General features: G+C 42.7%; 1 protein-coding gene across 13 annotated transcripts in view; it reads right to left on the minus strand.

Annotated features, from left to right (window-relative positions):
* arvcfb (ARVCF delta catenin family member b) overlaps positions 1-14,057 on the minus strand; it is a 228,863-nt gene that overhangs the window by 11,434 nt on the left and 203,372 nt on the right. For all 13 annotated transcript variants that reach the window (XM_036144608.1, XM_036144609.1, XM_036144604.1 and 10 more), the window contains 5 exons: positions 6,482-6,609; positions 4,618-4,768; positions 4,246-4,438; positions 2,095-2,206; positions 240-327 (listed from right to left, as the gene is read on the minus strand). In XM_036144608.1, coding sequence (XP_036000501.1) covers positions 240-327; positions 2,095-2,206; positions 4,246-4,438; positions 4,618-4,768; positions 6,482-6,609 — 672 coding nt within the window. The remainder of the gene's footprint in view (positions 1-239; positions 328-2,094; positions 2,207-4,245; positions 4,439-4,617; positions 4,769-6,481; positions 6,610-14,057) is intronic.

Here is a 14,057-nt window from a genome sequence, read left to right on the forward strand (position 1 = left end):
AAAAAAAAATCTTCATTTAAAGTATAGTTGTACCATGTGACTGAATATTTGTAATTGTGGTTGAGTACAAAGTCCTCGCTGGTGAGTTTTCTGTTGTTGCTTTAATAACAATAACAGAAAATAACAGTTTTGGCCTTGAATGCATATTTTTATTTAGAAAAAAAAAAAACTGTCTTTCAACTGAACTTTAAAACCAGCCTGCAACCATGGCACACCCACACACTAACTCTTCGACTGACCTTGGTTCTTCTCCATCAGCGGCAGAGTGGTGTCGTCATAACCTGGTTTGCCGTTCTTGGTGGCTTTAGGGGTGGCCGTCACAGCGGGCTGAGTAAAGACAAACAACAAGCAATGTAACACAACCCAGACAGATCTGTTAATGCATCAGTTTTCATACTATATTCCATATATTTCAATGAAATTTGCCCTCTGTATTTAACCCCTCCATTGGGTAGCAGTGGTCTGCCACTATGCGGCCCCCGGGGAGCATGCCGGGGCTAAGGGTGCTGCTCAGAGACCCTATGAGGCAGTCTCTGGGATTTGAACCAGGAACCTGCAGCTTTCCCCGAATGCAAACATCCACTAGGTGACCACTCCCCAATATGTTGTGTGTGGAAACTGTGACAAAGGGCATTTTGTTGAAGCATAAATGCAATTTTAGATTTCCACACATGTTAATACAGGCTTTAGCCTCTTATTTCCATTTATTCTACAAATTAAAAAGAGCCTAACTGGCTAATATGTTTTTTTATGTATATACACGCCTACTAGACAACCTCACAATGTCTGTGTGAAATCTTTATTTATCAGTATGGCTTCACAATATCGGGCAAGAAAATGTAATTTGAATATTACTGCTGAATACTGTGTTAGTCTTACCCACATTTCCTCCCATTTCTCTTTGTTTTCCGCCGTCAGGATTGCGCTATAACTCCCCCTGAGCTTCAGCATCTTGGCTACTAAAATCTGTATCAGGTGTTGGCATCAAGGACAGTGACAGCCAAATATGTATGTTTTTGAGTCTTGTAAATAGTCTGTTGGTGTTTTCATGGTTAGACATACAAACACATTTTGCACATTTCTTAAAATCTACTCAGTTGCACACTCATTTCTTCAGTATGCTACTTTTAATAACTGTACATTGTTTTTTATCTTATGCTGTAAATTTGCTCCTTCCTGCTGGTACACCTGAATTACCTCCCTGTGGAACAATATAGGATATTTCTATTCTATTGATTCACAATAAGAACTCTAACCCTCTTGGTCTATATATGCATTATTTACTACTCCTTTTATCCACTTCTGTGTTTAATTAAAAAAAACAGATAAAGTTTGGACATGTATGCTTAGACACTTCTTTTTAATTCTGTTGGATTTAAAACCACAACCTCTATCAAAAGAAGCTCAACAGTTATTGTCCTTGTTTTTTGGTACCCTAGCACTATAAAAAAAAATAAAGGTGTCAGGATTGTGCAGGCTGTGCTGTCTGCACAGCAGGTTCTCTACTCTTTTTCCCTCACAGGTGACTGTAGTTGACAGGTGGGCCAAACACCTAAAAACCATGACAAAAGGTAGTTGAGTAACAGATGAATCGGGTCAGACATAAAAGATAACTTCAAAGCAGTATTGGCCAGGAAAAGCCTGATCAGCGCATCACTAGTTTTAGTGTAGGTCACCTGAAATACTCTAGCCATCCAAATATTGCACCCTAATAGTCCTTTACGGTTGTGACATTGCCCACAGCAATGTTGACTGTGATCTGAAACACTGGGCAACTTTGTTTACTGTCCTACTTGCTTTACAATAGCATTAACCGTGGCTGTGTGGGTCCAGACAGAAAACAATGACGACTTTATGATAAAGCCCACCACCATTCAAAGACTTCTTTGGCAAGACACTGAAGGCCAACTTGCCTCAGTGGTGTTTCACTGTGAGACGCTACGTGTAGACTGAGGCCAATAAGGCAGCAGAAAGAGCGGAGTGATGGCAAATGGATGAACCGATGAATGTGTTACGTGACACACGTTAGACTAAATGCTGCCAATACCAATACAGAGCAGGAAGTATAAGTAGGACCAAAGGAAAGTTTTGTACCTGGAAGTGGCTTTTGTTCCAACCGTCCTTAGTCAGAGCGTTCCTCAGCTCCTTGTAGCTCCACACCGTCTGCAGTACGTGGGATGCTGCTTTTGTTTCACGAGCTGATTGGCTGAAGGTGTGACAAGTAAAGCAGTGAATAAATGGAGAATTTACAAGAGCAATTAGAGCAAGAGAGCCAACGTAACCCCCTGACGGCGACAGTCGTCGTGATGGATCTGTGCGGCTGCGATCAATCTCTTTATTCCAAAGTTCTGCCTCCACGCCTGGCTTCAAGCCCTGCTTTTGTTTTTAATTCATAACCAGACGAGTGCGCATTTCCTTTCATTAGTTACCTCCGAGCCACCCGTATTAATTAAAACGTGGTTTGGGGGTGGGGGGGGGGGGGGGGGGGTTGACTCGCATCAAAGAAAGCGAGCCCCATGAGGCTGAGCAGAAACACAGCCATTTGTTCTGTCGCTGAACAATGTATATTCATGGTAGTTAGCAGCTGTCAGTACGATCAATACATCCTAGCACAATCATAGGTCTTTGAAAAGAGCTTCGTATGTGAAAATAGGAGTGCACCATGAGGTAGGTCTGTCCTCCAGTCTTTAAAATCAGCCTGAAAACTGCCGACTCAGAGCCCCACCACCACCAACAACAACAACACTGCCTCCAGTTGTTGAAAGCCTTTGAAATGATGTGTGGTGGGCAGAAAGGTCTGCAGGCTCACACTTTCCAGTATGTGAAAGGCAAACTCTTACTATTAGAGATAGATTACACTATTTTCCATGAATACTAATGAAAAGCTCATGATGCAACCAGCTTCCAAGGCCTAGCTAGAATGATCACATCGTTTAGATGAACACACGTATCTCTCAGTCTGGTTCGGTGTGACCTTCCATACTCAGTCAGTCCCTTGCAAAGTATCCATAGCACCTAAACTCTTTCACATTTGGCCACTCTACAGAAACGACCACATATGTTTGGGCGATTTTATGTGATAGACAAACACGAAGCTTTGCAGACCTGTTAAGTGGAAGAAAAAACATTCATGAGCTTAAAAAGTGCAGAGTGCATTTGTATTCAGTCCTCTCCACACTTTATAGTCCCAAATTAAATATAACATCTTAAATAAATCATTTACCATAACATCTTAAATCAACATATTACTAAATAGAGTCCATCTGTGGGTAAATCAGCCTCAGTCTAAACACCCTGATCTGTGAAGGCCTCAGAGTTTTGTTGGAGAACATTAGAGCTTCAATAGCATGACAAAGACCAAGGAACAAAGTAGACGGGTAGGGGACATAGTTGTAGAGAGGGTTAAAGCAGAGTTAGGTTAGAAAATGACATCCCAAGCTTCAAACAACACAGGAGCAACTTCTCAATCCATCCTAGGAAAACAGAGTATGAAACAGTCAAAGTAACTACCAGGGTAGGCAAGGAGAGCATCAAAAACAGAAGCAGCCAAGATGCAAAATGGTAACTCTGAAGGAGATTCACAGATCCACTGCTCAGGTGGGACAAGAATAAGGTCTGATCAGACGAGAACAACGCTGAACAATTTACATAAATGAAAAATTGGACATCCAAATGATTACACAACCCCCGTCTAGTGAAATATGCCAGTGGAAGTGTCCTGCTGTGGGGATGCTTTTCTTAAGCTGGGATGGGAAAGTTGGTCACGGTGGGTGGAGGGACACAGGGCAATCCTAGAGGAAAGCCTGATAGAAGCTGCAAAAGACTAGCCACCGGGGCAGAGCGTGACCTTTCAGCAGAACAACAACCGTAAAGATCTGGAGCTACAATGGAAGGGTTTAGATCAAACCATACGGCCCAAAGTCCAGACCTAGATCAGCCTAGGTGTGACACAGCAGTGAGCTTGAGCTATTTTGCAAAGACGTATGGGAACATTTATGTTTGTACTGTATATGTGCAAAGCTATAGAGCAAAAACCTGCAGGTATAATTATTAGTATGTTGTGGTCCTGGAGACTATCATCCTGGCTGAGGGAATAGATATACACACTGAAACGTGGAGTTGATTATTCATGACAACCGCTGAAGACCACCTTTCAATTTCCTTCATCTTATACTCAACACTCTATGTTGCTCTTTCCTCGCTCCCAGCCTAGGGAATGGTTTTGCTACATTTCGTAACCTTCACCTGGTCCTGTTGATGGCGACCAGCTTCTCGATGGCCTGGGCCTGGACGAGGGAGCGGGCGTTTTCGGAGCTGTCCGTCACAATCTCGTGAATTGTGTTGAGGATGGCGACCACGGTGTCCTCCTCCAGGTTCTTGGCTGGGCGCTGCTGACCGCTGGGCAGGTTGCTCACAAGGTCCCGCATGGCATAGCTGCCTGTAAGACACGAAGACACAAAGGCTTGAAATTAAAGACACAATTAAGTCGCCTTAAACTCCGGAATGTACTAAGATATAACGTTCAGCTTATTCTTTTGACCTTAACATTTCTACTGTTGCTTCAGTACCCAGGAGAAGAAGTCTCTCCGCATGTATGACATGATGAATGCTCCGTACCAATCAGATCCTTGTTGCGTCGGTCGATGGAAAGGTTGCGCAGAGCAATGGCCACAGCTCGGACCACCTTGTCAGAGTCGGAGCGCAGCAGCTCCACCAGGATGGGGAGGCCTTTCTCCTTCCGCACCGTGGCTCGGATGTAGTTGGACCACTGGAAGACAGGGGGGGAGAGAGGGGGGGGGATCACATTGCAACATTTAAGCTTCCCATTTCTAACACCCAGTCCCATATGTGAGCGCGAACACTCCATCCTTCACTCAGCAGCTGCCAACGCCGCTTCTCCCTTCTGCTCAGCTGGCTGCACAGCGGGGCTCTGAATGGACATGTGCTTTAATTTGTCTGATTTTAAACATCACTGGATTTTTACTCCTTGTTTTTTGTAGCATGAAACATTAACTTTGACATAAAAGGCTCTCTCTCCTCTAAGAGCTGCTGCCCCATGAGATACAATTAGGCCGAGACGGGGAGCGAGCGTGCCACCAGGGGGCAGTAGCAAGTTGTGGAAAACGTGGGAAAAGGAGGAACGTCAGAAAACGAGGGATCGAGAACCCCTGACGTTCTCTCGTGGGGTCAGGATATGTTTTTGTCCGGCTAACGGCTTTAACAACAGTGTGCCAGTGAATCCACGAACAACACCTATCATTGTGGTCAAGTCAACAGGCGACTGCATCCTAACTTCAACCTCAGCTGAAAGTCAATACAAACGAATTATCTGAAGTCACTGCACAAGAGATGGAAATTTAAAGTTAAAATCCTGAAGAACAATGGTAATTTTTCTCCCCCAACAGTGAAATCGGAGCTCGATGCTGCTGAAAGCGATGGATGAAAGGTAGTGTGGTGCGCAGGGGCGAGGAGAAGCACTTTGCTGATAATGCTGCTGTGGGCTGAGTGCGACCTGCCTGCTGAGGAGCCCAGGTGACCGCTCTTGCCTGAGGTGCTTAGCGTAAACTGGCATTTGACAGCGAGCCCTTCCACGTTGATAATTTACCGCAGCCTGAGAACCGCGCGGCCTCTTAGCAGCTCCACGACTGCTCTGATTGGAGTGACTACCTGACTGTGGATGGAGAGCCACTCTTCCCATCCACCGTAACAAGCACTGGAAATGAGTGCGGTGCGCGGCTGTTATCTAATCACGGCATTTCAACCCGATGGAAGAACCTGAGTCAGGTTTCGCCTTTCCGTATTGTTTTCCTTCTGATGGACAAGGCTAATTTCACTGGTATTAAATTGAGTGGGCTATAAGTTACATTTTGTTTCCACTTTTATACAAAAATAAAAGCTTCACAAAACAAGGTTCCTAACATGTCTTTTGTGACAAAATTCCACTTTTCTTTTTTTTTTTTTTTGATTTTCAGAAGTTCTCGTTTCTTTTTAGTCAGATTTGAAAAGCATGAATACAAAGGTTCACTTAGAATTCAAGGCGCGTATTTTTACACAGTCAAGCTTCAAATATGGAATCTCCATGAACCGAAGGTAGGAAGGAAAGAAATATGGGATAGGACTGGAAAGACTTCAGTCCTATCCCATACTTGTCCAGATTGTGTAGGAACCCAGGAAATCACTGTTTCTTTGATCAAAATCCAGTAACTTTGGCTGTCCTTAAAGCCAGGCCCCCAGCTGTCTGGCACTCACCATTTTAGTAAACGCACATTCAATTTAACTTTTAGCTCAACTCTACATCATTCCTGCCCTCTTTTAAAGCCGAGTGGGATGCTTTTTAAACCTAATTGGTGCTTCCAGCTGTAAAATGTAAGCCACCGAAAGGCCACGGCTAACATCAAAGTTTGCAGAAAGTGCGCAATTAAGCAAAAAGTCATAGAACACGGCGTCTTCTCTTTGTACCCTCCCATTGCCCAGGACTCACGGTCCACTGTCCAGCGCTGAGGTTCTGCAGAGCCCCTGCAGCTGCCTCCAGGGTGTTGTAGTTCTGGCTCTCCGTCAGCAGGGACAGGTAGAGCCTCACCACTTCGGGCTGGTACAGAAGCTCAAAGCCTGTAGGGGGACACAGAGAGACAAATTGCTAAGGACTGTTGGCAGGACAGACGAGGCGGATCGGCTTTGTGAAGGGAGCCAGCAGCCGTATTACAAAAAGTTATCTCCGAGCCCTTCTGCACAACAAGAGAAAAGGAACTTGGGTTTGCTGTAATGCACAACACCTCTGGTAACAGTGATAGACCTTTAGAAACGGCACAAATGTGGGCTGACACGTTTTGTTTGCCGTAAAAGTTTCAACATTTTAACATGCGGACAATTTCCCAGCAGAAACTGACAGAAAACAAGTACTAACACCAACTCTTTTATTTAAAAAAAAAAAAAAAAAAGTACAAACAAATCCTCTTAGCAACATGAGAGCATCACTGCCAAAAACACTCGACTGCAACAGCAGAACACAAGGAGAGCGTATTGATCCAACATTCAAGGCCGAACCTCGAGTATTTGAGAGGGAGTTTTATCTCACTAACACACAAGACATCCAGCCACAGTCGATCATTATTCCTCTCTCTGATGGAAACCTAATTACATTTATCAGCTATTAGACAGAGCAGGCACAGCGAGAGAGGCAGAGGCTTCAAATGAAAGCTGAAATCATATTCATCCATCAAAGGCTTTTTCTTACTTTAAACAAATAGGCTCATCAGTGTTTCACAAAGGACCAGAGGAATACAAAGCTGAAGAATTTTACGGTCAGGACAACTGAGGAACACAACCTTAAACTGTTAAAAGTCTCTGAAGGAATCAAAAATGCACGGATAATTCCCCTTCTGACAACAAGCGGACGATTTTTTAGCTAAGAAACTGAAACATTCGATCTTTCATGAGTAGCAGATGCAACATACCAAAAACCCAGCCAGGTAGAACTAACTGCAACATAATGGTGTGGAAGATATTACTGAGGACATAAGACGCAGGTAGCGAGTTAGCTGGTCAAAGTTAGCAGCCTCTGCTACAAAGCAGCTTCTTTTATGGAGATTAGTTCACGCTGAAACAACACGGACCTTGGTTCGGCTCTTCTACGTCTGGACAGAGGCAGGATCGGGTAGATAGCTCTTGCTGCGTGAAATGTTTTTGAACCATCATGATGAACTGAAACCGGGGACAGCTTTTGACGGGAACAGGTCATCAAAAGTGAAGACGTCTGGTCACCCCGTTGTATAGTTACTGTCGTAACTGTTTCGTTGTTTTGTGGTTGATCAAAAACTGGTCTGTCTTGTAAATGAGATCCTGGATCGCAATGAAACCACCTGCATAGAGGTTGAATAAACTTTAAAAAAGGTCAGGAAGGCTAGAAAGATCTAGAGAAATCTAAATTTACTAACACCAAAATTGCACAATGAAAGCTAAAAAAAAAAAAAAAAACAAGAATGAAGGCAGACTTAAATTAAATATCACGCTAAAGAAAAATGTGTTCAAATAGATTTTGATCACTTGACATTTGTGAAAAGATAATAAAATGGTTAAATGTGTTCAGTTAGGGAGTCTAAACAAAGTCAAAAGGAAAGTCATGGATTTTACAGATTAGCTAATGCTATGACAAAGCTTTTTGAACCGTCCTTCACACCATGTCTGAAGTTAGCCAAAAATATGAAGCTATGGTGTAAAATAACCTTTCCCAAAAATCTAAATCCATCCATCGTCTATAGTTGCTTACCCTTGAAGGGTTAATGAGGGGGCTGGTCAAGCTCAAGCAGTTATTGGGCGAGAGGCAAAGTAAACCCTGGACAGGTCGCCAGTCCAACACAGGAAAAATAACCTACCACACAAACAACCAGGGGCAATTTTGTTTTTGGACTGTGGGAGGAAGCCAGAGTACCTGGAGAGAACCCATGCATGCACAGGGAGAACAAGAAAACTCCACATAGAAAGACCCCAGGCCAGGATTTGAACCCAGGACCTTCTTGCTGCAAGGCAACAGTGCTGCCAACTGCACCACAGCACAGCCCTCACATAAACACAACAGCCTAATTATTCTCCAGCACATTTCAGATCCATCTTCCCAAGCCTCAATGCTCAAGTGAAATGGAATATCACTGTTTATTCATGTGTTCTGAGGCCAGATTTTATTTGAAAAAAACCATCTATATATTTGTGGGGACGAATATATGGTAGCCTTTCAGAAGAAATACACACAGGTTAACCAGGCTTTTAGAATATTTTGAAGGATTTTGGGCTCGAGAAGTAGCGGAGATGTAAAGTTGAACTTGTGTTCTTAAATCCACATCTCACACCCATCATTTGCAGAGAGCCAAGGCCTGGGCTCCCCACTCAGATTGCCAAAATCATACACAGCAACATGGCTGTTAACACTCGGGAACTATGCTTTTCTTCCCTGTGGCGTATCCCTTCAAGACCTCGCCACCAGAATGTGTGTGGGAGGAACTGCCAGATCGGGCGAAAGTTACTGAAGGTGCTCTTTGAAAAACGTTGAGCTCATTTTCAAAGAATAGAATATGTAAAAGCTTTAAGGCACTATCTTTTAAAGCAAAACTTAGTGGCTTCATTGTCATAGTGCTGTCATTATGACCCGTAAAAAACTCAAGGTGGCACACCGACTGTTCCTCGGGGAGGGGAGTAGGAATGATTGTCGGCGAAGCAGCACAACCTGGAGATGTCGGAGCCGGGTTGTAACCATGTGCTAAAGCATGAATCACCGGAAAAGGTTTGCTCGGGGGCAAAGCGACGGAGAAGAGAGCCTGCAAACCCTCCACTCAGCAACATTCTGCATTCGCCTCATATTTCTGGCCGTTCTGGGTGCAAACTCAGCAGACTGGAGACCGTCAGGCCTGTTGAAAGACATTTCATCTCCGAGGCGGACTCTGTCTGAGGCGTGTTCAGCCCTTTGTAGCCACAGTATGTCCACTATACACATTTCCTCCTCTGCATGCAGACAAACCAACTGAAATACATTGTAAAAAGACTTAAAACCACCTCCCAATATAGCTTGGCAACAAGCAACCTGACATTTAAGTGTTGATCAATAGTACTGCAAATTATCTCAAAGCCTTTCAAGGTTTTACTTTGGTGTTTCTCTGCTTCTTTGTCCGTTTTTAGCCTAGTCCTAGTCTAGTAAGGCTTTGTTTTCAAAAACAAATCCAACAAAGATCTTGTCTGGCTCATTTTTTTCAGATTAGGAGACTTTCATGGTTGAATGATTCATAGGTCACAGTTATGTGGAATAGCAAACATCAGCAAGTGCCGGACTGAAATGAATGGAAAGCTGTTATAGTCACCCAGAAGAGCTCAAGAAACCCTCTTTAAGCCCCTCTTAAATTAAGATTACAACAGAGTTGAACTCTTTGCACCCAGTAAAAAAGAAAAAAAATTCAATATGTCCTGTTTGTTCAGGGTAATAGAAGGAACAGAACGACGGGGGTTCTCACAAAGCCACTTTTATCATTAGATGAGTATTTTATTAATCGAGCCAGGAAATATCTCTGCCAAAGCTTTTAATCACCCGCATCTGCCGGGAAGGCTTAATGTCACCACCCCAGGTCCGTCCTGATTAGCCCCTTTGCCAGTTTGCATTCTTGGCCGCCGTTAACCGTGGTGTTGTTGGTGCTGGTTGTCCGTTTGTTGGACAGGATTACAATCTGGACACGGAGAGGAGCTGTCAGTGAGTCGTGATCTACTACAGCTGTGTGCCAGATTTAAAACATGACGAGGCTCCTCCAACAGCAGCCTCTGGTTATGTTTATTGGAATCTCTCTCTCTCTCATATATATATATATATATATATATATATATATATATATATATATATATATATATATATATATATATATATCTATCTATCTCTATATCTATCTATCTCTATATCTATCTATCTATCTATCTCTATATCTCTATCTATCTATATATATATATCTATATCTATATCTATCTATATATATATATATATATATATATATATATATATATATATATATATATATATATATATATATATATATATATATATATATATCTACATATATACACACACACACCAATATAGATATTAAAAAGTTAATACTGTCTCATGATACACTGTAGATGCTCCCAGCATGATATCTATATTTGAGACTTTTATTTTGAAAGAAGGAAGTAGTTCTTGACTAGTTTTGACCGTTTGTCTGTTACAAAGGCCACCGCCTCCGTTTAATCCTCGTGGCAGAATTGCGGTACTTGGCAGAATCTTGATTTTTCTATTGCATTTCAAGTACACTGCACCTGGCAAATCGTTATCCATTAACAACTGTAAAGTTAGTTTGTGCGTCAGATCTTTGCTAAAGGGTTATTTCAGAGTTTCAATGCTATTTTTGGCATTAGGACTACATTAGAATTAGACAAGGATAAAAAACGTATGTAAATTGAAGAATATAAAAATGATCAAGCCTGGATCTAGTTATTCTACATTGATCGCAGATTGTTTTAATGATTCCTTTAATGTAAACAAAAAAAAGACTATTTCTTAAGGTTCCCAGATATATTGCAAAACTATTGTTTTATCTTGTCAACTCGATATGTACTGTTTCATTAGTGACAAACTGTCTCCCCTATGGTGGAATCATACGCTTTATATAGTGCATTATACAATTAATACATGGACAGATCTAAATAACTGTAGCGGGGCAGTGAAAGACAGCTGTTTTTACTGGAAAGGCTCTGATAACTCCAGCATATGCTGTTTGCTCCACACAAAATGACAGCTAACTGCCAACCATAGACGAGCTTTTAGTTGCCATAGCGACTGAAAGTGTAAGAGGATTTTTCAGTGTAATGGTGTAACGAGCACTAACAAGTCTTATGCTTTTTAGGTGCAAAAGGGCCAGTTCAAGTCATCACCTAGTGCTCACAGCTTGGGAAAGTTAAGGAGCTTATATTTACACATAGGTATATGTCTACAATGTCTACAATGCTTTACGGTTATTGATTACTTCCATCCGTATGATCATATATTCAAATAAGAGGATAATGGTCATAACGGCGATCCTACAAGTTGTTACTTCCTTGTAATATTTTTATTACACACATTAATCATAATAAAACAGGAGCATGGGTGTAAGCTGCTGGCATTCTGCATCTACATCTCTACCCCATGCCGAAAGCAAACGATACAAAAATATACCATAAATAAAAACATTAAAGCGTAGCCGGCATCGGCGTTGGCGCCCTGCAAGCTCAGCCCCATGAGCCTATTTCCAACACTTGTATGTTGGTGGGGCACATCACACACAGCTGTGGCCTCCTTACGGGACTCCTGCTGGGCTCTGATATGCAGCAGTGCACACAAACACACCCAGAAACCAAGCTGAGCCGCACAGCCGTAGAGATGCGAGCGGGCACGAGCAGGAAAAGCCAGCCTAAATGAGGGGAGAGGGGAGGAGCAGCAGGTTATGATTCAAAGCGGAAGACAACTCCTGCAATTGAGGCAACGCTCGGTTAGTTCTGGGGTCCCAAAAGATAAGGGGCTCTGCTGAGCTCCAGAGCATTAAAACTGGGTTAGAAACAAAGTTTAGTGCGAGGCATTGAGTGACGCTTGGTAACGAGCTGCTGCGTTAATTGGGTTCAGGCAGCCCTGCTATTGGTTAACGCTGAAGTCGACGCGTTCCGGTGTGACAGGCTGGTAAACAACAATGGATGGACTGATGTGCGCGCAGATATTAATGAATGGATGTAAACACGGTGATGACTTTTCCATATTCCCCACACTGGGGCAAACAACACGTTCACAAAACTTCAGGGCTTCCTGCTTGGCTCCGAGTTAGCCGAGTGCATTCAAGCAAAACCGGATACACACCTCTGCAAACACCTCCGTGCGCACGCCTAAATCCATAAAACACACAGAACACTTGGCGAGAGTTGTCAAGAGGTGATGTCCATCGATTCTGTCTGCCTACATGCAGCTGGAGGTTTCTTCTTGCATTTACAGTGATACTCCTTTTATTTACAGCTCCTTCCTTCCAGCACAGCACCTCCACAAAGTGGGGCAAATAAGCACGGTGCCATGAAGGAGGATTTGCCCCCTTATATTGTGTCCCAAATTTTCCCAGCGTGGAAAAATCTAGGTACCTCTATTAATTCAAGCTTTTATTCTATTATAATTTATTATTCTACAGGTTTCCTCCATTTTTTTCCCTATTTTTGTCACACTTAAATGTTTCAGGTCGCCAAACAAAATAAATGGGAGTAGCAGCCACTCAAGATGTTGTGAGCGCCGTGTTTAAACCCTTAGAGTTTGATTTCTTTATTGACTGGCCTAATTTAAAACAAAACATAAAATTACAGCACTTCAAACAACGATAAACTGTAGGAGTAGCATGAGAATAACAGAAGGTTTCTCTTCACGCGTCACTCGCCATGAAGTTTAAGTAGGTCAAAGCGCTGCTCACCGCTACGCTCACAGCTGGTGATTTCCTCCTGAAGATAACGCAATTTCTTAAAGAGATGGTTTATTTATTTATTTATTTTTTACCATGGTAAGTCTTAATATTCCCAGCTGGAGCTAATAAATATTGCTTTGGAAGTTGTGCAAAACTCCTGTTTTCCAGCTGCTGGTGCAGATGAGAGGTCAGCAGGTCAGGATTGTGTAGCGTCTACAAGCTTTGGTAGTAAACAGGCAGTATACTGGGATAAGTCAGAATATTTGGGTGGGAAATGTGATCCTTCACAAAAGGCAGAATTAAAAGGGGGTAAATTATACATTAACAGGAAGAAAAGTTTAAAATGACTGGATGATCACTTTGCTCTCCGGTTGCAGAAAGGCAAACCATTTTTTTTTTTTTTTTTTTAAGAACCAATAAAGAACTGGCTCTGGCACCAGCCGTGGTGAAGAACCGGAACCTCTTTGTTGGAAAAGCCCTAAGTGAGAGCCATTATGCAGAAAAAAACATAGAGCATCGACATATTCTGTGGACTGATTAACAAAATGTGAACTTCCTGGAAGCTGTGCTTCTGGTTGCATGTGATCTAAAACTGAGACGGCATGTCAGGAAAAGAACATCATGCCGTCAGTCAAACATGGCATGACAGTATGATTGTCTACGGCTGCTTTATACATTCATGACCTGAACGCCTTTCCGTAATCGATGGAACAGTGAATTCTCCTCTCTACTAGAAATCCTAAACTGCAATGTTCAACCATCAGTTTCTGATCTTAAGCTCAAGCACACTAAGGGTTATGCAGAAGGATGAAGATCCAAAGCAGACCAGCAATGGGGTACCGCGCGCGAGCTATTTTTAGAAACACAATGTCACGATGACGTCACATCACGTGGTACGCAGTGGGGCAAACTCCGGAAACCCGCCGCTGTTTCGCTATAAAAGAGACGTGCGTTACCCTTGGTTTTACTCGTTAAAACGACTGCTTTTTCCAAATCTAAGACCATGGTTTTTAAACATTGTTGCTATGGAACGTGCAACAGCGACTCGAGGTACGCTGATCGGCCGCATATGAAGGATGT

The sequence above is a fragment of the Fundulus heteroclitus genome, chromosome 12 (assembly GCF_011125445.2).
Source record: "Fundulus heteroclitus isolate FHET01 chromosome 12, MU-UCD_Fhet_4.1, whole genome shotgun sequence".
Taxonomy (NCBI): domain Eukaryota; kingdom Metazoa; phylum Chordata; class Actinopteri; order Cyprinodontiformes; family Fundulidae; genus Fundulus; species Fundulus heteroclitus.